Source organism: Tetrao urogallus, assembly GCF_951394365.1.
Source record: "Tetrao urogallus genome assembly, chromosome: 4".
NCBI lineage: Eukaryota > Metazoa > Chordata > Aves > Galliformes > Phasianidae > Tetrao > Tetrao urogallus.
The window spans coordinates 57500671-57524222 of NC_136817.1; the positions used below are offsets into that span (position 1 = coordinate 57500671).

Sequence of the window (23552 nt, forward strand, 5' to 3'; positions counted from 1 at the left end):
TTCCCTTCCCTTCCCTTCCCTTCCCTTCCCTTCCCTTCCCTTCCCTCCCCTCCCCTCCCCTCCCCTCCCCTCCCCTCCCCTCCCCTCCCCTCCCCTCCCCTCCCCTCCCCTCCCCTCCCCTCCCCTCCCCTCCCCTCCCCTCCCCTCCCCTCCCCTCCCCTCCCCTCCCCCTCCCCTCCCCTCCCCTCCCCTCCCCTCCCCTCCCCTCCCCTCCCCTCCCCTCCCCTCCCCTCCCCTCCCCTCCCCTCCCCTCCCCTCCCCTCCCCTCCCCTCCCCTCCCCTCCCCTCCCCTCCCTCCGTCTTTTTTCCCTCCTCTCCTCTCTCTTTTTTTTTGGTATGCTATGACCTAATTACTTAAACAGAGTTTTCTTTTTAAAGTAAAATAAGTGTAAATTGCAAATCACTATATCCTTTTGAAAGTATAAAAGTCACATAAGAATGGTATAATTAGAGTGAGTGATGAAAACTTTCTGGTAAGAACTTCAAAATGTGTCAAATTAATAATGAACAACTTGAGGAAGGTGTTGCAAATAATGTTAATTAAAAATGTCCATGTGCAGTCCCTTGGAGGGCATATGCATAAATATCTAACAGTTTCTATCAGGGTCTCAGTTTATACTGAAAACGAGGAAGTCCTTATAATTCATAACTACTAGGAGGCTTTATGAATGGTCTTTCTCATATTTCCCACTGGAAACTATTAGATAATCTGTTTTTATTGTACAGAGCCAAACATTTGGCTTAATATTTTTGTTTTAGATCAGACCACAGAATCATGGGGATATTAGCCATCTCATAATTTTTAGGGGTGCCTAAAACCGTGTACATTTATTTTCATCTTGAGAGTTTCTTAAAGTTATGATCTTTGATCCTTGCTCTCCTAAAACCATTACCCAAGATACATATAAAACAGGCATTAAAGGAGTTTCCTACCCTATGTTTCTTCATTAGCCATCTACCTTACCACCCACCAATATTCTGGATTTAAGAGTCTACATAATTGAGTCTGTAAATTAATAAAAGCTCCAGACAGCTGCAGCAACCAAGCAGTAGATGGTACATTGGCCTTAATGTTCTCATATTAGCACATTAAACAAGAAGAAAGGGAGCTTTTAATCATGCCTTTTTATTTTTAATGATGACATATTTCTTCATGCAAAGTTAGAATTGGGGGGGGGGGGGGGGGGGGGGGAGGGGAGAGGGGGGAAAAGGAGGGGGGTGGGAAGAGAGGGGGAACGCAAATCCAAATTAACAGAGATATAACAAAAGGACATCTCCTGGACTGAAAGATTATTTTCTGAGTATCTGAGAAACTTTGTAAATAGGAAGCAATGTACCTCAGGCACAATCTGAACTGGTGCTCAGCATTCCAAACTCTGAGTTATTTAGTATTTCAAAATGACAGCTTGTAAATGTATATTTTATTAAATGCAGAGCAATAAATTTTTTAAAGTTTCTGTCATTTTGAATTTAGTGGCTCACATTGAGGCCTCCAGCCTTTTAAATCACAACTTGTATGAACACAGCTCAACACCAGCCACCATCCTTAAATGCATGCTTTTAAAAGCTTCATTATTGCACTTGCTCACAAAATATCGTTGTCAGAATCCAGGTATGCATGTCTCATGTCAATGATAGGCTGACAGGCTCGTGCCTTCTGTTATGTTTACATTGTATATTGTATAAAGCTTTCTTCTCTTCGTTCTCACCAGGCAGAAAATAAACCAGGGTTAGGAGTTATATCATTCTTCAGACCAGCCAGATTTTCTCCTTTGATCTCAAAAAATTCTTTACATGCTCATGGCAAGAGTCTGGCACAAAGATCCTTGGATTACACTTGAGAGTCATCGAATGTTTCAGGACAAATGAAAACATACCAACACACACCAATTAATGCTAAAATCTAGCAGGGAATATTTTGGAAAAGCTCTTGGATGACAAAGTGAGATCAGTGGAGATCTCTGGTAACACTTTAATGCATTAACAGAGCTTCAGGACAAGGCGGTTTTGCGTAGGCGAAAGATCTCAGGAACTTGGCCAAAGAGCTCAGACATTTATAAGAGCAATTTTTTTTTCTTTTCAGAAGATTACAGCTGCCACTGAAGCACCACAGCAAAGTGTCAGAGTTGTGCAGCATCCAGCAGGTTTATGATTGCCAGTGAGAGTCTAGAATTGAGCCACTTTACTTGATGTGCTCCAGTTGTCACATACACACGAGTCTGTGTGTACAGCAGCTCTATGTGCACATGTGTTTGTCCACTGAAGGCAACACTATCAAGACCAATATCACATTTTCTTACAAAAATGTTTACTCTAGTTCCAAATGACCAAAGTAAATCACACCAAACAGTTCAAATGGTATCCCGTGGTGAGAAAAACTTACATATCTAATTGTGTGCTTGCATCTTGTTTCTCTTAGCACTCTAGGTGTGCATTTTTCACAGTACTTAATTTTCATAGTATTTCTTAGTATTTCACAGCCAATGCAATGTGCAAGTGCTGAAATTATTTAACACATTGCCAAGTGAAAACAAATCTCTTCATTTTGTTATGAACTAGCAGTCATTCTCCCTGAAGAATAATTTAGTAAAATCAATAGGACTGGAAGCACTTTTAGATGTTACAAGGGTATGTGGTGGAAGCCTCAGGACACTGAAAAGAACACCCAATCTCCTGCTAGTAACACTTGCATAGTCTCAAGACTTTAATTACATGGTCTACTTCAGTACAAAATTAGTTACGCAAATTCTGTCATGGACATTGTTTAACTTTTTTGGGGTGCTTCCCATTAATCTCTTCCTTCCTGACCACTTTCGGTATTCCTCTGTCTGCTAATAGTTTAGCTAAACCCAGATCTGAGATAATCATACCATAAAGCTAATCCAGGTCTGTCTGGAACACCCATAGTTTTGGAACTGGTAAATTAAGCGGCTTCAAAGATAAAGCATTTCCTAGGAGGAAATTAAGTTGGGAGCACACTGACTAGTGCTGAATGAAAGCGTTTTGAGTGAGTCATGGGTTCTGATAACACACCAGCAGAAAATCAATACTAAGTAGAGTTTTGAAAATCAGTTATCTCAGACATTATTTTGATGGTCAGACTCACAGATTGTCAGCAATCTTCTCTCATTTTACTTTCACTTGTGTGCAGTAAGAAAAATGGACAGGAAAGGTCTCTGAAACTACAGCTTTTTGTCATTTCAGCTGAGCTACATTATCACAGAGCTGCGCTGTATTAAGTAATACCAACAATATCCAAAAGAATATGTTTATTAAAGCTCCCCCAGGCCAGATGCTGAATCTGACTGAGATCCTCCACTGCCCAGCTGGGACATCAGCTGGTTTGCTGCATAACCAAAATGGCATAAGGAATACTTGCCCAGGCTTGCTGCTCAGGGCATGGCTGAGTCCATAGTGAAGATGAGTTCCTACGAAGAAGGGCAGGAGGCTGTGGGGTGGGGAGGTGTGGGTGCACATTTGTTCCTTCCAAACTTCTTGCTGTGGTGGTAACCGCCGGCAGAGGTGTGGAATAAAATAGAGGAGGGAGTGAGGATGATAACATCTTGAACTGCAGCTGTTTATCCTCCGTGAGTCAGAGCCCTCTGTCACTCTGGTTAGTGACAAGAATGCCTGCTGGGCACAATAGATGTTTCAAAATTAATTTAAATTTAGTTATTCAGATGGGGACCATTTTTCTGTCAAAGCACAGCATGTTTAATGGTGCAGTCACCCTTGTCTTACATTGCTGATGTGTTGCACTGACATGGCACACAGTTTGTGGCGGTAGCATCAGGCCTGATCATCTCCTGCCCTGCATCTTATGTAGACATCAGAAGCACAACAGAGCATGAGTAGGAGGCTGCTAAATGGTACTTTACAGATATGTCAAGCTCATTTTTTGACTGGAATAATTATCTATTCAAGAAAATCAAGCTCAGGTGTCTGCGAACCTAACCCTCCATGACGATTTCGAAAGAAAGTGTGCATCCGAGTAATTCCATACCAAGGTATGCAACTGACTTATGACACTGCTCATACAATTAAGGCAGCTAAAAACCCATTCATGGATTAGAATCTCCGTTCATTTAAGCAATTTATACCACTATAGCCATTGGATCATATTTTCTCCCTGAAAATTGCAACTTTGCAACTCAGGCACAAAGGAAGAATGAGGAATTTGCCACAGTCATAAAGGAGAACAAGGAAATAATGTGGTGGCTTTATTCACTATGACAGGCAACTGTACTGGGTCACCAGTACCTTCCAGTTAAGATACTTATAGAAAAGCAGGTAGAACCGTGAAGGAGTGGAGGAACAGGCTCTCACCTCTTCACATCTTCATCTTTGTGTAACTGGACTGGTAACAGACTTTTCCATGTATTATGGGGGCTCCTTAAAGACCTATGCAGATAACCATGAGTATAACCAAAAGGGATCTCTTTCTGGGAGAAAAGCTGCTGGAACAGAAGTTCAAGTTCCACCAAGCAGATTGCAAATCAGAATATTTTTCCATGCTATAGAGAGGCTAGTAAAAGAGAGGCTAGGAGTCTAGGGAACTAATTAGGTGAGATCACATGGAAAGCATGGTTGGCATGTGCTGCAGTGAACACAGCATTGTGTGTTTAGGTACAGCAGTCACCACTATAACACTTGCAGTTTAGTGGTGGAGATAAATGTATTTCTGGAGAGGTCAAGGTAAGGAGCCCTGTGTTCCAATCTTGCCTTTGAGGCTGACATTATACGTGACTTTGAGCAGGTCTGTCAGACTTGTCAGAAAAGGGATGGTAGTGAATTTCCCATGCCAAGGTTCATTCAGCTCATATATGTCCAGTTCTTTGGATGAGATCAATGAAGACTGACGATTGAAAGACTGACCACAAAAGTGATTGAAAGGATACATTCATTTTCACTATATTTAAAAAATCAGTTGCAGTCATTTATTTATTCAGTAAACAGAGTTTATCTTATTGTGAATTGTTCACAAGGAGATGATATCTTCATAGATTGATAGATTATATAAAAGCATTTACTGATGTACTTCCAACTGATTTCTCTTGGCATAACGTTCAGGGTGAGAAAAGAATAATTGACAAAACCCTTGGGTAAGTGGAAAATACGATATGTTGCAACACAAGTTTGCTTCAGGTACATTGTGTCAGATTGATGTGACAGTTTTCTTTGCTGAAAGATTTTTTAGACAAGGGAGATACCATCTAGGTTGGTATGGTCTATGTAGACTGACAAAGACAGGGTATCTACTCATCAAGTGGGAAAGGTGCAAATCAGTAGATAAACTAAAATGGGTGAACTAGCTGAAGGGAAAACTATTACGGTATTACTGAAAGATGTATCATGTCAATAGGGATGGGCTACCTCAAGGATAAGGTTCACCTGCAACCTTGAGGAATGCATTTCTTACTAAGCTCACCACAAAAAGCAGGATCAGTCTAGTTAACTGATAAAAGGTTGTTTGAAAGCTACAGCAGCAGCTATAGCTACACTGGGCCAAAAGAACTCAATAACTGTGGACTGGAATACTTGATGTGGGGTAAGATTCAGATATATAAATTGACTGCTTTTGGAAACTAGCAACCAAATCTTCAGGTGTGTACTGAGTCTGTCTGCAATGGAGTTAATTTTCTTCATGGCAGCCAGTACCATGCTATGTCTTGAACTGGTAACTAAAACAGCATTGATAACACACTGATGTTTCACTGTTGTTAAGCAATTCCTTCTGATACTACCTTCCTAGATTCTATACAGTGCTCCTAGAATTGTTTTGCACATTCATTATAAAAGGAAGAAAAATGTTATGACCTTTCTTTTCACCGGATTGGTAACAGGTCAACACTATGAGAAAGACACAGTTCTCTATTATTCTAGTGACATGGGAAATTTCAAACTTGCACTGACTTTTTCAGTATAACTTAGACTCACTTTGTGTGAATTTAAGTTGCCTCTCCTATTGATGAGATCTTTTTCTCTAGATCTTTTTTTACCTTTTTTGTTTCTCTAGCTGTTGTTATTTAGACTGGCTGCAGCTGGATTTTCTACTGAGTTAGCTAACACGCTTTCCTTCAACAGTGAGAAAAAAATGTTTACCACACTGCAAATGCGGTGTGGCTTTACTAGCAAATTCGGCTAATGGAAAGACCAGAGAACTTGTTTGTGAATTCACACAACCAGAGAGCAAATTTCCAATGTGGGTTTTTCATGTTAGCTGTGGCCAGAATTTCTGTTAGTGTCTTAAATACTGTCCGGGTGATATATAGCTATTTTCTTTTTCACAATGTAGGGAAAATTTAGCACCTTACACAAATAAAAGAAAAAAAAAAAGAAAAACAAACAAACAAACAAAAAGCTACTATTTACTTCACTCCTTTCCTTGGCACAGACAGGGCAGAAGAAGATGTGTTATTTAGTACCAAACGCCTTTGCCACTTTTGTGGGAGGGTGGATGAGGTTAGCCATCTCTTAAACATTTAGCTTGGCCTCCATAGTCCCATGCTTGGTGAACCTCACTGGTCCCATTTTAGTGGGTAGTTTGTGGAGAACAGCTGGCTAGCGGTTATTCCCCTTTTCATTATGCAATGTAGTTCATAAAAGTGGCGGCCTTCAGTTTAACCATATTCCTCTGTGGAAAGTCTTGTTCACTGCAGAGTCTGGGCCAGAGACATTTACATCACTGTAATCACCAAGCACTTAAGACAGTTATTCCTTAAATGACCTTGGGTTAGCAAGAAGCAAAATGGAAGAATGCTCTTCCAAAAGCAAGTATTTCTAACTTGAGTAGGAACTGTTTTTCACGTGTATTAAAAACAAATGATTATTTACCATTTCCATTCAGTTGCCAGTCTAGTCATCTGCAATAATCATTCAGTCTGACTCAAGGCACAGTAATCAAACAGCACATAAGAAAGATGACCCGGCAAAGACGTTAGAGATGATACCAATGAAGAAGAAACTTAATAAAAAATATTTTTAAATCTCTACTACAATGAAAAGTAATAGCTATTTTCTATTCTGCTCCACAGCATAGTAGCAAGATCAACATAATAGATTTGCTATTGTTATTTTTTACTGATGCACCTTCCACCTTTTGCTGCAACACTTTTTCTTTTCAAGGACATCCTCCTCATTCAATTAGCAATGATAGCAATTTCCATCTTGAAGATTAGGAGAGTCCATGGATCTCAACTGCAAGGATTTGAAACAGAAAACCTGACATGAATGAAATACAGTAAGAAATCTGTGCGTATGTGCATAAGCACAAGAAGAAATAGCAGAACAAAAAGGAATATTTTGTATTGGTAACAGAGGACATGGCCCCCAGACAATCAAACAGAGAAATGTGTTGTTCCCTCAAGCGCTGAAGACACAGTGCAGATGAGAATAGCAGAAAGGTTGCAGGATCTCACACATGCTGTTCCTTTTTCCATCAGTCCATATTTCCACCTCATTCAGGTTGACCCACCCCTAGTGCCAGTATTTAGGAGGAGTAAACCCAGCTCTGACACAGGGAAGGATTACATAATTTCTTAATTTTTGCTATAACTATTTACCAAGGATGTAGTGATTTTAGCTTATTTTGCAGTGAAAATAAATAACCAGATTAAATGAAGATTTTTTTTTTTTTAATTCACTCTGTGCTGATAAAGGTGGGAGATGAAGTAGCAATCTCCAGCAGCTGCAGTAGCAATAATCAGACTTCACTTACAGACACCTGAAAGTCTCAGCTGAAAGTGAAATCCCACTTTGACTACACGTAAACCTTCTGACATCTGGCTTGTTTTTCTCAGTAACCTCTCAGGGAATCCTGAAAGGTGTTTCACATACCCAAGAGTCCACTGACTGAGATCTATCAGGTAAGGGAATTGAAATTCTCTCCTTTTATTTGAAGTATAAACATAGGAAACTCTCCATACAGTTTGGTTTCATATACAGAAGTGAATTTAATTCAATAGAAAATGCTCAGCCTGACTAATACACCAAAATGTGACTGAGAATGGGATTACAATCAGCTTCATATTTAGAGATTAAATTTAATTTGGAGATTTTCAAATTACTTCCACTTTATCACTAAAAGTATGATCAGGACTATTAGTGATGTTTCTTCATAAAGGAATAAGATATAATATGCAGAGAGTATGATTAATATCAAAAGAGAAAGTATCTAAATAGTGATTATTTACTGAATACCATACATTTAATTTCCACATTGCTGGATGACTAAGGTACTCTTCAAGAAAGAGTATTCCAAAGCAATGCTCAAACATTCTTAGCATCCAAACAAATGCTGAAGAAAAAATTCAAATTATGAACATACTTCTATCATGAATAAAAGGGTCTGCAGTGTGTTCAGTCTGTTAATCCCAAGACTTCTCAACCATTGCTCATATGTTTCCTTAGGTTTAGAGCATCAGGTAGCCCAAGACCAGCTTTTTTTCAGCTATAAAGATCTGTTGAGGCTTAGAAAATAATTAGTTAAGAATGCAATTTCAGAAATATGTAATTTAGTCTCATACACAGATTTTTAACGTAGTGAAAAAGGAGTTTAGTTGACCACTTAACACTTGCAATACAAGTAACTCATACACTTAACAAATGCAAAGAGGCTTCTGGGCTGAGGTGTCTGATTGTGTGTTTTTACCTGTGTCATTTTTTCATTTTTATTTACAAAATTATTCTTTAATTTCTAAGCACTCATTTAAATAGATAACCAATGCAGCCTCAGGACAAATAAGGTCATGAATGCTACAACAGAGATGGAATAGCTCCTCCTATACTGTTCATTCATTTAGTTGACAAAGCTAAAAAAAAAAAAAGGAGTTTTTCTAGAGGAAAAATGAACGTGTACTGGGATGAACTTAACTCTGGGGACACGTATTACAACACAGACATTTCTTTGCCATATTGCAAAGGAGAATACACTGGGCATGGAACACATTCCTCTGACTGTCCCACTTTTGCACACTCAGCCCTCTAAAACTCTCTCACACACAAAAGCACTGGGCAAATCTTATTTCTCTTGTATTTAAGGGTGACACCAGCTCCCTCCTGCCTTCCCCTCAGTCACAGCCTTCCATCGTGAGGTGAGCTGCACCTGCCCCAAATGGCCGTAACACCCTCGTGCCTCCTGACACGCGCCTTAAAGGTGCTGTGTGCTCTGTCAGTGCAGGGCGACCATTTTGGTACACAGCCCAGCTCTTCCCTCTGGGCTGGAGCCTTGGCTTACCCAGCAAAAGTTCTGTAAGGGCTGAGGCAGCAGCAAGGCTGTGGCACCTGCATGCAAAGGTGTTCCACGACTGAACTGTGGTCCTCAATGTGGGAAAACATAAAGCTGAGCTCCTGGTGGAAAAACCGTAATAAAAATGAGGAGCCTGGCTTGTGTTTTACTTGCTAACCTATGCTATGAGAGCATGGGTATTAACATCTCTTCTGGAGAAAGGAGAGAAAAAAGTCCTTTTTCTTCATGAGTTGTAGATAGCTTAATTGAAAATCCTTAAATTCATATTTTTCTATTCACTTTCAAGGAGACTGCAGCAGAATCAGCTGGAGTGGGGATCGTTCCACCAGTATTCCTGTTGGCTTATAAGTGGTCTGCCCTGATAAGAGTATAGAGCTTTTAAAAGCCTCGTGGTAAGAGCACAACAGCCCTGTATGTGATGAGTCTTCAAGGAAAATTCCACATTCATCCCCAGTGCCCTTCCTCCTGATAAATGCCACTTGGCTGTACCCTGATGCTGATCCTATGACATTCCTACTTAGGACAACTTGCAGTAAAATTACGCTCAAAATGATTCAAAGTGGAAAATACTTGATGAGTAACATGCTTAATTTGTTTTTTTAAGCATGAGAAAGTGACATAGACGTGTGTCTGTCTGGTTTTCCATTAGAAATTTGGGCCTTTTTTCCACTTTTTTAAACAATGTCACTGGGAAAGCTTTTGGCCTCAATTCTGCATACAGATGAACACATGAGTAATTTTCTTTGCATAAGGAATCATGATCCCACTGAGGAGTCAGTAAGACTGTGTACTTGTAAGATTGGAAACTTCTCACAAACATTCCAAGCAGAAAACCTGAGACAGACTGAAAGAGGAATGATTTTCATCCAGGTGTTATACACTGTTGTTTTAAATACTCTTAGTTTGGAATTGCATCAGGTAAATATAATTTACATGGTTTATGTTATCACTTCTGTTCAAGTTGTTTAAAGCATACACAAAGAATTGTTATTGGCATATTGGAAGCATATGAGTGCCACATACGGGTGTGCAGTGATCTGGCATTATTGCATGCATGAAGAGTCTGGAATAAAGAACATGATTCTTAAGGTAGCAGATATAACCAAGCTGGGAGGGATAGCATGCATTTTGGAGGACAAGTTTATGAATAAAGTTATAATGACAAATTGCTTGAGCAGTCTGAAAAATATAGGATGACATTCCATGGGGACATGTAGAAAGCACTATATTTAAATACTTCAATAGTTCAAACCTTAAAGTGAATGACATTTTTATAACAGAAGGGGATTCAGAAACTTTTTTTTTTTTTTTTTTTTTAGTAAATCAGAAACAGTATGAGTCAGTAATGTCATACTGTGAAGAAAGCAAACCTCATACTGGGATATGTAAACAGGAGTCTGGTATACAAGACACATGAAGTAACACTTCCACTCAGCACTCATAGGGACTCAACCAAAGTACTGTATCCAGGTTTTGGCACAACGCTTCAAGTAAGTGGAGAAGGGCCAAAGGAAAGCAACTTGAATAATCAGAAGTCCAGTAAAGACAACCCAGGGAACGATGGGAAGAGGGGGAGTTGTTTAGTCTACAAAAAACAAGGCTGAAGACAATTTTCAAATACTGCTGCTGTCAGGTAGAGGTTATAAACTGCTGGTCATCATGCATAACAACACAGTGGTTTAACATTTGATTAGGGCTAAAGTTTTATTACTGTTTACCTATATGGATAGCAAAGTTTTGAGTAGATAGAGACATCATAGTTTTTGATGACTATCTGGAGGCTCTTGGAAGTTAGACAAACAGCTCTCAAAGATGGCTGAACTGCAACTTGGAGAAAATAGGCCAGACAAGGTGTGATGCTTGCTGTCGTACTTGTTTTTTATGCCAGGACAATATTTCTTTATAAATATTACGTATCTTATTAATCTGTGAAAACCCAACCAAACAACTTAATGGGCCTTAGCCACGCAAGTAGATTCAGCTAGTTCTATTAAGACTTGCTAAATTTCCTAGACCTGTTAAAATGGGTCACAGATCACAGCTTTAATGTATGCAAAGGCAATCTCCCAAGGACTTGCTTATTTCATAGAATCATAGAATTATAGAATCACAAGGTTGGAAACGACCTATAAGGTCATCTAATCCAACCGTCTCCTCATCACCATTGCCACTACTAGCACTAAACCATATCACGCAGATTTGTAATCATCCTTTCCTAGTTCTGAAGGTGGCTGGTTCAGAGCTGCCCTTTGCTGGAGGTTAAGGGTTAACGGAGGGCTGCAGGATGAAGGGTGGGCACCCCCTCAGCACAAGGAGCCTGGGCTAACATGGTCAGTGATGGTATACTGGTGGAGCTCCCGTCTGCAGTGTTTCGAGCTGCAAAGGGAGAGCAAAGCTCTGAGTTAGCCTTAGTGCAGTGCTTTTCACGTAACTTTCTTGGAAGTCTGTTGCTCCTTACAAATAAAAAAGGAAGCTAGCAATAATTTTTCAAGGCTGTGCCTGAAACTGGGCAGAATTAAGGCTGTGAGAAAGGAGCACAGTGCTATTAACTCAGAACTCTGTGACACCTGATGCACCGCCGGACCGAGATCTCTCGGGCCGGGCGCCGGCAGCTCTGACCGCCAGCAGACCCGCGGCATAACACGCCACGTGCCTCAGAACGGGGACAGCTCAGCGCCGGGGGAGCAGCCGGGAGCCGGAGCCAACCCCAGCCCCACGCAGCCCCCCTCGCCGGTTCCGTCCCGCCGCCCCCGACCCCGCACCAATCCCGCAGGCGGGGCCGCGAGGGCCTCCATCCCCGTCCTCCGAGGCAGCCCTGGCTCCGCCCCGCGCCCTCTGACCCGTGCTCCTTAGTTACCGCGCGGGGCGTCACTCCGGGCCCAACCACTGCCGTTCTGAGCGCGGCGCCGGGCTGTGCCACTGGCCCTCCTGCTGGGGGGAGGGAAGTGTGTGAAAGTGAAGGCATCGTGGCTGCCCCCTGCGTGTGCACGCAGCGGCTGCCGGTCTCCTATCCACTCCCCCTTCCCTCCGGTCTCTCGTTGGTTTCGTCCGGTGCGGCCCATAGCGACGGCCGCCGCGCAGGGGGAAGATGGCGGCTCCGGTCTGGGCGCCGCGGCCGGCTCCGTGATCGTCCCGCGCTCCTTCTTCTTCCCGCGGCGAGCATGTCTGACTCGGAGGAGGAGGAGAGTCCGGACCGCCAGCTCAAGCTCGTGGTGCTGGGGGACGGCACCGCAGGGAAGGTCAGTGCCACGCCCGCCTCCCCGCCTTCCTCCCCCCGGCTACCCTCCGGTCGCCCCCTGCTCGCCCCCTGCTCCGGGCGCAGCTCCGCGTCCGCTCCGCGCTCGGCGGCGGCGAAACGCGCCGTGAGGTTTCGGTACCGTCGGCTCTCCTGGCGAGGCTCGCCAACGAGCGGGCGTGCGCGGCTGTAATCTTCTTCTCTTGAGCTTTAATAAACACAGCGGCTCAGAGCTGCTTTCCCGTTTGCCGGGGAACTGCGCGTTGAGAGCGCTCGGTTCGGCCCGGAGCTCTGTGCCGAGCTCCATTCTAAGCTCCGTGCGTACGGGGCACCCGCAGCGCTTTGCGTCACTCTGAGACGCAGCTCCAGGGCTCTTTCCGAGCCGCCTGCAGATTTCGGTTTTTTTTTTTTTTTTTTTTTTTTTTTTTTTTTTTCTGTAGCCGTCGTAAGCGTTGTTTAGGAGCAGTCTGTGAAAGCTGTATGCCAGTGTTTATGCGACAACGTGATCAGTTGTGATTGCAACTATTGTAATAGGGAGACTGAGGCCTCTTGTGAGATGCGCCCATAAATACTTGTTTGTGCATTTGAAGAACACAGGTTTACCTCTGCTGTTAATTTTTGATAAGGAAGGGAGGTGGGGAGTTTGCCTTGCGCAGTTTAGATGGAAAGCAGGATTACTTGAGGTGGTTTAAATGAGCTGCACGTCCTTAACAGAAATAAGCTGCTCATGAGAGTGTGATTGTCTTACTTCAGCAGAGCTTTATGAAGCAATAACAGCTTTTTTTTTTTTTTTCTTTAGTCATTTGAAATGCAGTTTGAAGTAGTGTTGTGTTTGTATGATGCAGTAGGTGGACTGTGTGATGAGGGAATAATAAATGCACAGGAGCGATGGCTGGAGTGCTGTTTCATGAGTGGCTTTCCCCAGGAGTTTTCCATTCAAATGGAAGAATCCTTTCACTGCTCCCACTCAGCATATGTGGCATGACCTCTTGCCAAACAGGGATTTTCCAGCATTCTTGAGTTTTGATGTTGATTTGTGCTGGTTCCTACCCTTCACTTTGGAGGTGCCACTCACTGAATCTCTGCTGGCTCCAGGAATCCTGCACATCAAGTTCAACTTATTTTCCATGAGCAGCAGCTGTGTTGTGGTGGGCTGCTTTTCCTCCCGTTCCCCCTAGATGATGCTGTAATAGAGGCTTCTTCTAGTCATCTTTATGGCCTAGCAGCAAACATGCAATAATGGATTCAGTGTAAGATCTTGTAAAATAAAGAAGTGATTGGGTTTTGAAGTGGAAGGATAAAACATGCCTAGTAGTATTTCAGGCACCTTGGAAGACTAAATTGTTGAGGTTCCTTTCCTTTGTTGGCTACTCATTTGGCTGAAATATTGAAACATGCATATTTCTATATGTTTTCGACTAGCCTGCTTCTCACATCTGTTTTACAGCTGGTCTTTGCACACATGCATAGCAAAGGAGAGGCTAGGTATGTAAGACATTGCTTTTTGTCTTCTGTCATTGGGATCATTGGAGAAGAGAGGTGTAGGAAATAATGGAATACATCTTTGAGATATCACATATTGTGTGTTTAGTGTGAGATTTTTCAGATTTGACTTCTTTCTGTTGCTTGCTTCCCCTCTGCCTCTTTTAAAAAATATTTTATTTCTTCCCTTTTGGCCATCTGGGGCTGTCTGGGCTCCAGTTCTCCAGGGAAAAAAATAGAAAGACGTCTTTGTGCATCAGCAAGCTGAAGGTGAAAAACTTTTCTTCTTCACATCAATTAGAAGAAGTATGATTAAAGTTCTGCAGAAGTGTTGGTGGCAGTTTTAAAACAAATCAGAATCAGTCCTGAGCTAAGGGTAATATTTATGTTTGCTCTAGCTAGGAATTTCTCCCTCCACAAGGTGAGGGAGGGATGTTGTTATTTGTTAATTTTGTGGTGGCTTGATGAATTATAGAATGCTTAAAGTTTTAAAACAAGGAGTAAGCACTGCTGGAGCAAGCTTGAAGGAGGCAAGGTTGTAAAGAGAGGAAGAAATGAGAGAAGTGTGAGGCAGTAAAACCTGAAAAAGCATTAGAATAAAATGAAGATAGGAAGAAAATGTGGAGTTGTCAAAAGGAAAAACGGAGGAAGGTAATGATTGTTTAGTGAGATATTAATACGAGAACACTTTTTGGTGTGTGTATGAAACAGACAAACTAGGAGAACAAAAGAAATCTGTGATCAGAAGCAGTGATAATGTGCCAAAGAATCCAAGAATTATCAATAGCAATTAGTTCCTTGCTTCTGATGGTGGGAAGGATCATAGATTCCTAAAGCTGTGTATAGAGGTCCTTCGTTCACTCTCTCCAAGCCAAAATGGTTTTTCCATTAAAATAAACCAGTTCAAGTATGGATTGGAGGAGAAAAAGAGGACATTATCACACACATGTTCCTACTTTCGCTATGCACAGGTTGGCTTTTATTGGAATAGGTAACAGTTCTGGTTACTACTGTTGAAAAAAGTTTTGGGCCTCTGGAATGAAATCTGGGAGCTATTCATGGACAGAGAGGTCCTGAAACCAGGGCTGTGGGAGGAGGGGAGAGGCTGAGGTTCCATCTGTTTACCATCCTTTGGAAATGGAGGCTGAAACACCTTATGTCTTCCATTAGTGAATGGTGAAAATGAAGGAGATAACACTCAACCTGTTGTAGGTATTCACATGTAGTGAAACGTAGGCTGGGATATGGAATGATGTCCCTAATCGCTTTTGGATTTGTTAGGATACCTTCTTGAAGTGTTGTGCTAATTCTGGATCTTGTCATCTTGTCATGCTCAAAATATTCGTAAATGTTGACTAAAAATTTTCACTGTACCATTTTGAAAATGAAAACTTCATCAAGTGTCCTTTGTGGATGGAGCTGTCTTCATAGATAAATGCCTGACCTTAGAAGTCCTGGTAATCTCTATGTCAGTGAACAAAGGTTCATCAGTAGTTAGCAGTGACTTTACCTTCAGATGACAGGACTGCTTCCTTTGCTTGTAAAAGGCTTCTTGTGCCCCAACCCACAAAGCTAGGCCGATCTCAGTCAGAAATTCTGTGTGGGACAATTACTTGTTTTTGTATTAGTTTAAACATTTTTCTGTTTAGACTAAGATTTTCATTTTGCCTATCTTAAGATTCTTGCCAGCAGGGGTGGTACATGAATATTGCTGTGCTTGGAGATCAACAGCTTGTCTTTGAGAAGGGAGGATGGAAAGGGATGGATAAATGTTGCTTTTTGGTTCTCAACTGGTTGGTGAAGTTGTTATGTGAACGGAGATTTGTGGCTCCAGCACTACGTGCTTGCATCCCATTCAGTTTTGGCTTTGGTTTTAATTACTTATGACAGTGATGCAATCCTTTGGTTTCACTTTCTGAAAGCATTCCTCTATGGGATTTCATTCAAAGGATTGCCTTTGTCAGGCTGATAGTAAGTGTCAGAACTGCCTATCACTGTTGTCTTCTACTGCTCTGCTGCTATTTTGTTAATACTTCTCTTTTCTATTCCTATTTCTGAGTCGGTGGGTGTTTAGGAATGGCATGTCAGCACAGTTCCTAGAGTCTGTTGATGACATTGAAAAATATAAACAAGAAATTCTCATCTCACCTGTACCTTCCTTGTGTCTTCATTTCCCAAACTCCTCAAATATCCTGTTGTATTTAACCCTCAGAATGGTGTAATTTTTCGTGTGTATATATTTACTGTTGTCTTGGTTACTGCATGTCAGAACTCAAAGAAGTTTAGTTGTCGATGGGGGGGATGGTGGTTGTAAGACCAGGATTCAATGCTGCATTGCTATTCAGAACAGCATATGAAGGTTGTGGTTTTTTTTTTTTTTTGATACTTCAGACAAATGTGTGAACACACCAAACTGGGCTAAAGTCACGTTGACTGGGAGAGGTGATGGCTTGCTTGGCTTAGTAGTGATGTGGTGGACCAAGGCCTTCTTGGTATCATGTTATCTTCTGATCTCTGGATTAATGGCTGAGAGTTCCTGTATTGAACCTAATCTTATTAAAAAAGTTTTCTAATCATCTCATTTGTTTTTACAGCTACAGTTCTGCTGAACCATTCTTTAACTTTGTTTTACACAGATGATAACAATCACATCTTTAAAGGCAAAACTGTTATGTAGTCTTTCATGAGAAGCATGGTAAAGAACAGTTTTAGGATGATGGGATTATTTGCATTGCATTACATATTAATTGTACCTGAATGTGCAGTGAGATGATTTGCTGTTTGCTGTTGTGAAGGAGTTGGAGCTGTTGCCTGCAGTGTTTTGTGGATAAATAGTTGTTCTGTGAATAGAGAGCTCCAGTCTGGTAACCCAGCACTAATATTTATTAGAAAAAAAAATTAAAAATGAGTTACTCAATGAATTTCTGCTGAATTTCTGTTACTCAATAAACTCCTTTGCATTCAAGGTCACAGTGGAAGAAAACCATTTGAGAGAGCTTTGCTATGCTGTTGATAACTTGCTGCTCTTATTGGTTGACTGTTAATTGAATGTATGTTGTTTATTTTTACTAAGACCCTTAGAAGCTCACAGGGGATATTGAGTGTCACAGAGTGATAAAGCTAATATTTACTGAGCCCTTAAAACAAGAAGGGAGTGGCTGCTTATTAAATGGGGATCCAAATTAGCATCTTGGAGAAAATGGAACACTGATACAGCCAGATGATATTTTAATCTGCACTCTGGATACTGATATTCTTTTATGGGAAGGAAGAATGTGCACTGGATATGGTGTATTTATTTTTCTGTGGTGTTCTTATTCTTATATTTAAGGTCCTGACAGATAAGAATAATGATGTCTTTATAATACTGCAGTGCTAATTGTTGACATTAAAAAAAAAAAATCAAAAAATAAACACTACTGATTTTATTGAATATTACAGAATAAATTTGTCTTGAATTTTTTTTTTTTGTCTGTAATGTCAGTATTACTGTCACATAGCTGTAGGCAGAACAATCTTCTCATGATTCATCCTTTGTGGTCGTCTTCCTTTCCAGAGTGATATAAATATACAACCATAGCCATACAAGTTCATGTTTACTTCTCCCCACTCCCATTTACTTATTTTTAATTCTCTTTAGGCTTGAATTCAATGAAGTAAATAAAATGCTGACATAATCTTTAATTTATTTTTATTTTTTTAAATTACTTCCTAAACATATCTTCTCATCTCAAAATACCACTTATTTTATGTGGACAGTGCTAGGAATGTCAGTGTGATTGAAAACAGCGTATCTTCTGTTATTTACTTCTCAGGTAATTGTGTAGTTGAATACATGTTTGCCTGTTAATACTTGAGCTTTAATGCCCTAGCTCTTCTGGTCATGTTTTCATGCCAAAAAGAGTCAGTTATCTTTTCTCCCTGTGTGTGTTTGACACGTTAATAGCATAATTCCGATCTTTGTTACAAGAGGTCCATTAACAGAACTCGCCTATTCTCGCTTTTTTAGAACTGTTGGTGCTATTTTACTATTGCATTCTTAGCTAAATGTACCTTAACAGCAATCTCTAACAACAGCTGACGTGACTCCCATCTTCAGGTCTTGATGGACTGAAATCTGGCAGGAGTTCCTTTTAGTCCATCTAGAGGTTTGTTTGTTTTTTTTTTTTTTTTTTTTTTTTTTTTTTTTTTTTTTCAGGTAGCATAAGGATTTTGTGAAGCTCTCAAGCTTCTCTGTATGTGCAAATACATAAAATATCTTCTATTTTCATGCAGTTGCTTTGTTTCTTATATTTTGAATGTCATGTCAACAAGAAATTTCAAAGTATGTGTCTTTAACTGGACGTTGGTTATGTTACCTACCTGATGTTCATATTTAATGTATTTTTCCATGTATGAACTTTTCATTTTCTCTGTAATTGTGTTTTCTATTTTCTTAACTCTGGATTGTGTTGCTTTTATTTTTTTACACGGAGATCTTAAATTGCCAGTGGAAGAATGGAAATGCTGTGCTTTGTTAATTCATGAAATTGTGTATCCTTTTAGCAGTATGTAGTAAAAACAGATTCTTTACTATGCCTTCAGGGCATTGGTCTACTTTTGTAAATCCACATAATATAAATTGAAGGCATAAGTTTCCAAAGTTCTGTCTAGAGGAATGATTCTACAAATGTGCATTTTAAACATGGGTTTAGTCTTCTATTTGTTGAAGTGTTTGCAGTTTCTTCTGTCTTAGCCATCAGTAGTAGCTGATCCTGAGTCCTCAGTGTGCAGTGGCAGGTATCCTGCCCTGCTTTGGAGCCCCTGTGGGGCTCTCCGTTGTGCAGATATCTCCTTTTCCCACAGCCTCCCCTCCAGAAAATAACTGGTCAGGGTTTGGGGTGTTCTGCATCAGAATGGACCCTTGTTTGAGAAATGGCCATTTATTAAAAGCCAGCTGTTCAAGTATGGGTAGTGAAGTAGTGTCACTTAGATTTGTGTCAAGTTGAGTGTACTGATGGCACCTCATTTGAATCTGTGTAATATTTTATGATATGGAAATTGCAGTGTATTTAAATGCCAAAGAAATATGTGTCTGCTGATTTCTGTATAATTTGGTGGCTACTGCTGCCTCCTCTTGTTGTGTTGAATCTATCTATGTAACAATACAAATCCTTGAACATTGTCAGCATGCATTGATTTAGCAAGTGCTTAACTGTATTTCATACTTCTTGGTTTAACTTCAAACTTTATACTGTTTGAAATTTATCAAATAATTTGATATTGTTCTGTTTTAGACATCCTTAGCCATGCGTTTTGCCCAAGAAACATTTGGAAAACAATACAAACAAACCATAGGACTGGATTTCTACTTGAAAAGGATTACACTGCCAGGTAAGAGAATGAAGATTCTATCACTGAAAGAATGGGACACAGTAAAACCTGTAGAAACAGTCTTCTAAGTAATGTATACTGAATGAGCTCAGTGCAGTGCTTTTTGTTGTAAAATAATAATAAAGAAAGGCTACTAAGTAAATTTTCTCAAAATATATTCTTGCCAGGTGGCAAACCGTTCAGTATTTGCAACATATCTTACAGATTTGAAGTTAAACGCTGCTTGCAAGTAGGAGGAATGCTATGCTACCTGTACTCATGATTTTTCCTATCTCTACTAGAGCATACTCTCAAGCATAGAACAATGAAGTAGAAATTTAAGTATAGTCATTGGAAAAAGTATCTGTGTTTTGAAAGAAATAGTTTTAGTTTTTTTAAATGAAATGCACAGCGTATTTGGGTTGTGTGTGAGAAGCATAATGCAGCTATGGAATCGCGGTGCTCTAATATGTGAATGCTGTTTTATGCAAGGCAGCATGAAATTGCTGGCATTTAATAGACCACTAAAATTTAGGGTCCCTCGGCACTCATAAAAATACAGTTTGAGCATTCAAGATGTTTCACTTCACGACGGCAAAGAAACTATTTAGATGCCAATTGCAGCATGCAGCATGGAAAATGCAAAGAAATAATTCAAAAAGAATAGTTACTGCTAGAAGCTTGTTTCTGAACAATTGGGGTTTAAAATAAGCCTTTTCATTGACTGGTGGTTGCTCAGTTTCCAAGCCTGAAAGTTTTTCATTAAAAGCAATTTCTTCTGTTTTCAGAAATCAAAGTTAGAAAAACATTAAATGATGAAAGTTGTAGTGAGAGTTGATAAATTTGATGCAAGTTCTGTGTTTTTTCCTTGAGAGGTGGAGGGAGAAGCCAACTCAGACAGTTAATATTCTACCTGTAACTTAAAGTTGTAAGAAAATACAAGATTCCTGAACTTAGTTTCTTAAAAGTTACATCTCCAATAATGTATCTTGATTATGTTTATATATTTCTCTAAAGTGAAACAGAATGATCTTTTCAGACATTCTTATGATCACTGATTTGCTTTGGTGATTTCGCTGCTTATAGTGATACATGCAATGGAATATGTCCACAAATCATGCTGTTTGCATGCTGAGAACTTGTATTTTGCAAGTTTTTTTTTTTTTCTTCTTCCAGTTGTTAAGCATGCAGAAGCTATTAGTACACTACTGGGATTCTGAATGTTCTTCTTTAAGCAGAAAAACGTAGAAAATTATCACCTATTGACCCACTCATATTTTACTTCTAGTTTATTTTTTAGTAAAATAAGAAAGTAGGTAAAAATAGCACCAAAACAACAGCAGAGTCTTTGCATCTATTTCACTTGTTTATTGTTAACAAAGTACTACAGACATAGAATGTATTCATACTTGGAAAAGGCATTTTTTCAATAGGTTGTCTTTCAGTTTTTGCCCATGCCTATATATGTATTTAGGGAGATGTAAATCTGTATGTTTTTTAAGAGCTAAGGTGGGCTGGTGGGGGGAGTGAAAGAGAGTGGGGGGTAAAATTCTAAATACCAGTGTGGAAAGCATTACTTAAGTAAATGGATTTTTCTGATTTCTTGATTAGTTCTGGGTTTGCAGAGCCGTTCTATTTACATGAAACATTAATTCATGTCGCTGCACAAGAATTATAATGTGTGTATCAGTAGGAAAAAGAGCCGTGATTTCTCGGTGGGAGAGCTGGCAGTTGACTATTTTTACAGCGTTTGAAATTTGCTCTTCTCCTTTAAGCAACGTTTCAGAAGTTGAAATTGATGTTTACTGCAATTTCACAGAAGTTTATATCGTGGTGTATTCAAAATTCTTTTTAACTTCTTTAATAAAATATTGGTATTATTATTTTTAATGAGAACTATTTTTTTTACCATTTCTTTTAGTAACTAATGCAATCTTAAAATAAAGGCAAATATTTAACTTGCTAAACCAGCATGGCTTGATGCAAATACTAATCTCTTGACTATTTATTTGTTTGCCATTTATTTCATTAGTGACTTAAATTAATCTTTGATTAGTTGTGAACAATGTCTTCTGTTATTCATCTGCTGAAAAAGTTGTGCAGTTTGTTTGAATTTTTTTTTATTTTTTTCAAATGCAAATCAATTTCAGCATATTTTGTGATGCAGTACGTTGTACCGTCTGCATTCAGCCGCTGTGTAGGTTTTACTGCTTAAATAGCTTTTATGTCAGTCAGGGGTTTTGCTGATAGAAATTCTGAAGTGCCACAGTCAAATACCTTTTAGGAAGGTTGTGGGTGCAGTCTGGTAAACAAGATTCTTCTGTGAAAAGGATTTTTTAAGTCTTCAGTGCAAGAAGTGGGCAGACTCGTGTTTTTAGTTCCATCCTGACTGCGCAGCACTTTTAGTAAGGTTAACCAGTGCACCAAGTGTACCTCTGCAGGGTCAGTGTGCAACCAGCCCAGTGGCTTCAGTTCATACCAGAAATGGCCTGGATACCTGCACTGTGTTGCTTTAGCTATTTCAGTTTTGTACTTGCATGCTTTTTCTACAAACTTAAGAAGTGCTAGCATTTTCCTGTTCTGGGATTCTTCAGTTACTTTTATTGTATGTTAACTTTGTTTCTAAGAACTGTCTTGTTTTATACACAGGTTTTTCTTGTTTTGTTTCCATTCTTCAATGTGTTCCTATTTAGTATATTAAAAGACAAAACAACAAACAGATTTCAAACTTCTCTGCAGAAAACTCTTCTGTTGCTCTCATAGTCACTTATGGGTTATTTGCTAGGCAAATGGTCTGGCATTCTTTCTTCTGTCAGAATAAGCTTAACACTTTTTTTTCTTTTTTTCTTCCCCTAGAATCAGTCTGAACATAAAACAAATATTACAGGACCTATATATATATATATATATATATATATGTGTATATATATATATATATATATATATATATATATATTTATACATACATAATATTATTATTATATAACATATAATATATGTATATAAAATACATAATATATATATAATGATATTTATATATATATATATTATCTTTTTTTAAGAGGAAAATAAAACATTGCATTGGGATTGATCAACGTGAATTTCAGTGAGGCCTTAATTGAGAACCATTCCAACTTAAATGAACATTCCAACTTTTTTTTCTTTTTAACTCTTCAGTTTCTTTCTTCTGCTGTTGGTAAAGAGAATTTAACAATTCACAATGAGTTTTTTTAAGGTGAGGAGTAGAATGCATACAACCAATACAATACTTCAGCATGGTGGACTTTGGAGAATGTTTGTTGATTTACCTACTGAGACTGAACAGTCATTTCAGACTGCCTGTTCACCAGTTCATCCCATCCAGGTGATGGAAGACTTACCTGTATTGCTTGGAGTAAGTTCTGTTATATTATTTAAAAAGAATCAATTAATAAATGGTGGATGCACCGTCAAAACAGATAAGCTTCTTGTTTTATGAAAGGTTTCCTTTACTCAACTGAAGTTTTGTAATGTAATTACCAAGCTCCATTTGGAGTTTCTGTGTCTTACTGTAGATAGAACTGTATGTACCTTAGAAGTAGTCTGAATAGATAGTTTCATGTGCATCTCTGCATATTTGACCATAGTAGCAGTTTAGAAATTTGTGCTTTTAACCAGATTAAAGCAAAATGCATTATAAAAGTGTAATGTGGAGTACTTATTAGCACAAGTAGCATATATTCAGCTATGTAGTTCTAATTTATTGTTTGTAGTCATGGAATACTGGGATATATTTCCGTGGAGCATACTTGCACAACTAACATGTAAGGTAGTTTGGTTTAAATTGAAGGCTGAACAGCTCACGTGTGAAATAAGGTTGTTATTAACTTGAAGTAGCTGAACTCAAAGTATGTGTTAGCAGCCCAAAATACTGTATTTTTCACTCAACTCAAATGTTGTGATGGGGAATTTGTCACAATGTGTGTACTTCTTGGAATAAAGCTCATAGGTGGTTGTGATTGTGAGCATGTAGAATTATTATTAATGTGTAATTATGTGGAGATGGAAAACTTTTTAGTTATAAGGGCTTACTTATTACTTTAGTGCTGCTTAGAACTGCTTAGTACAGTTCTTACTGCAAAACAAGCCAAATTGTATTATAATAACTGTAAGCACGTTGTAACACAGGCTGCTGTGTGCACATGCATAGACTGTGAATTTGAGTTTTTGGCCTTCAGAATATGTATGACTTGCAGG

At 39.4% G+C, this 23552-nt stretch overlaps 1 protein-coding gene across 3 annotated transcripts in view; it reads left to right on the top strand.

Annotated features, from left to right (window-relative positions):
- Window positions 1–12408: 12408 nt before the first annotated feature.
- RAB28 (RAB28, member RAS oncogene family) overlaps window positions 12409–23552 on the top strand; it is a gene marked incomplete at both ends in the record, with an annotated part of 60229 nt that continues 49085 nt past the window's right edge. For all 3 annotated transcript variants that reach the window (XM_079535047.1, XM_079535045.1, XM_079535046.1), the window contains 2 exons: window positions 12409–12486; window positions 19241–19337. In XM_079535047.1, the coding sequence (XP_079391173.1) occupies window positions 12409–12486; window positions 19241–19337 (175 nt within the window). The remainder of the gene's footprint in view (window positions 12487–19240; window positions 19338–23552) is intronic.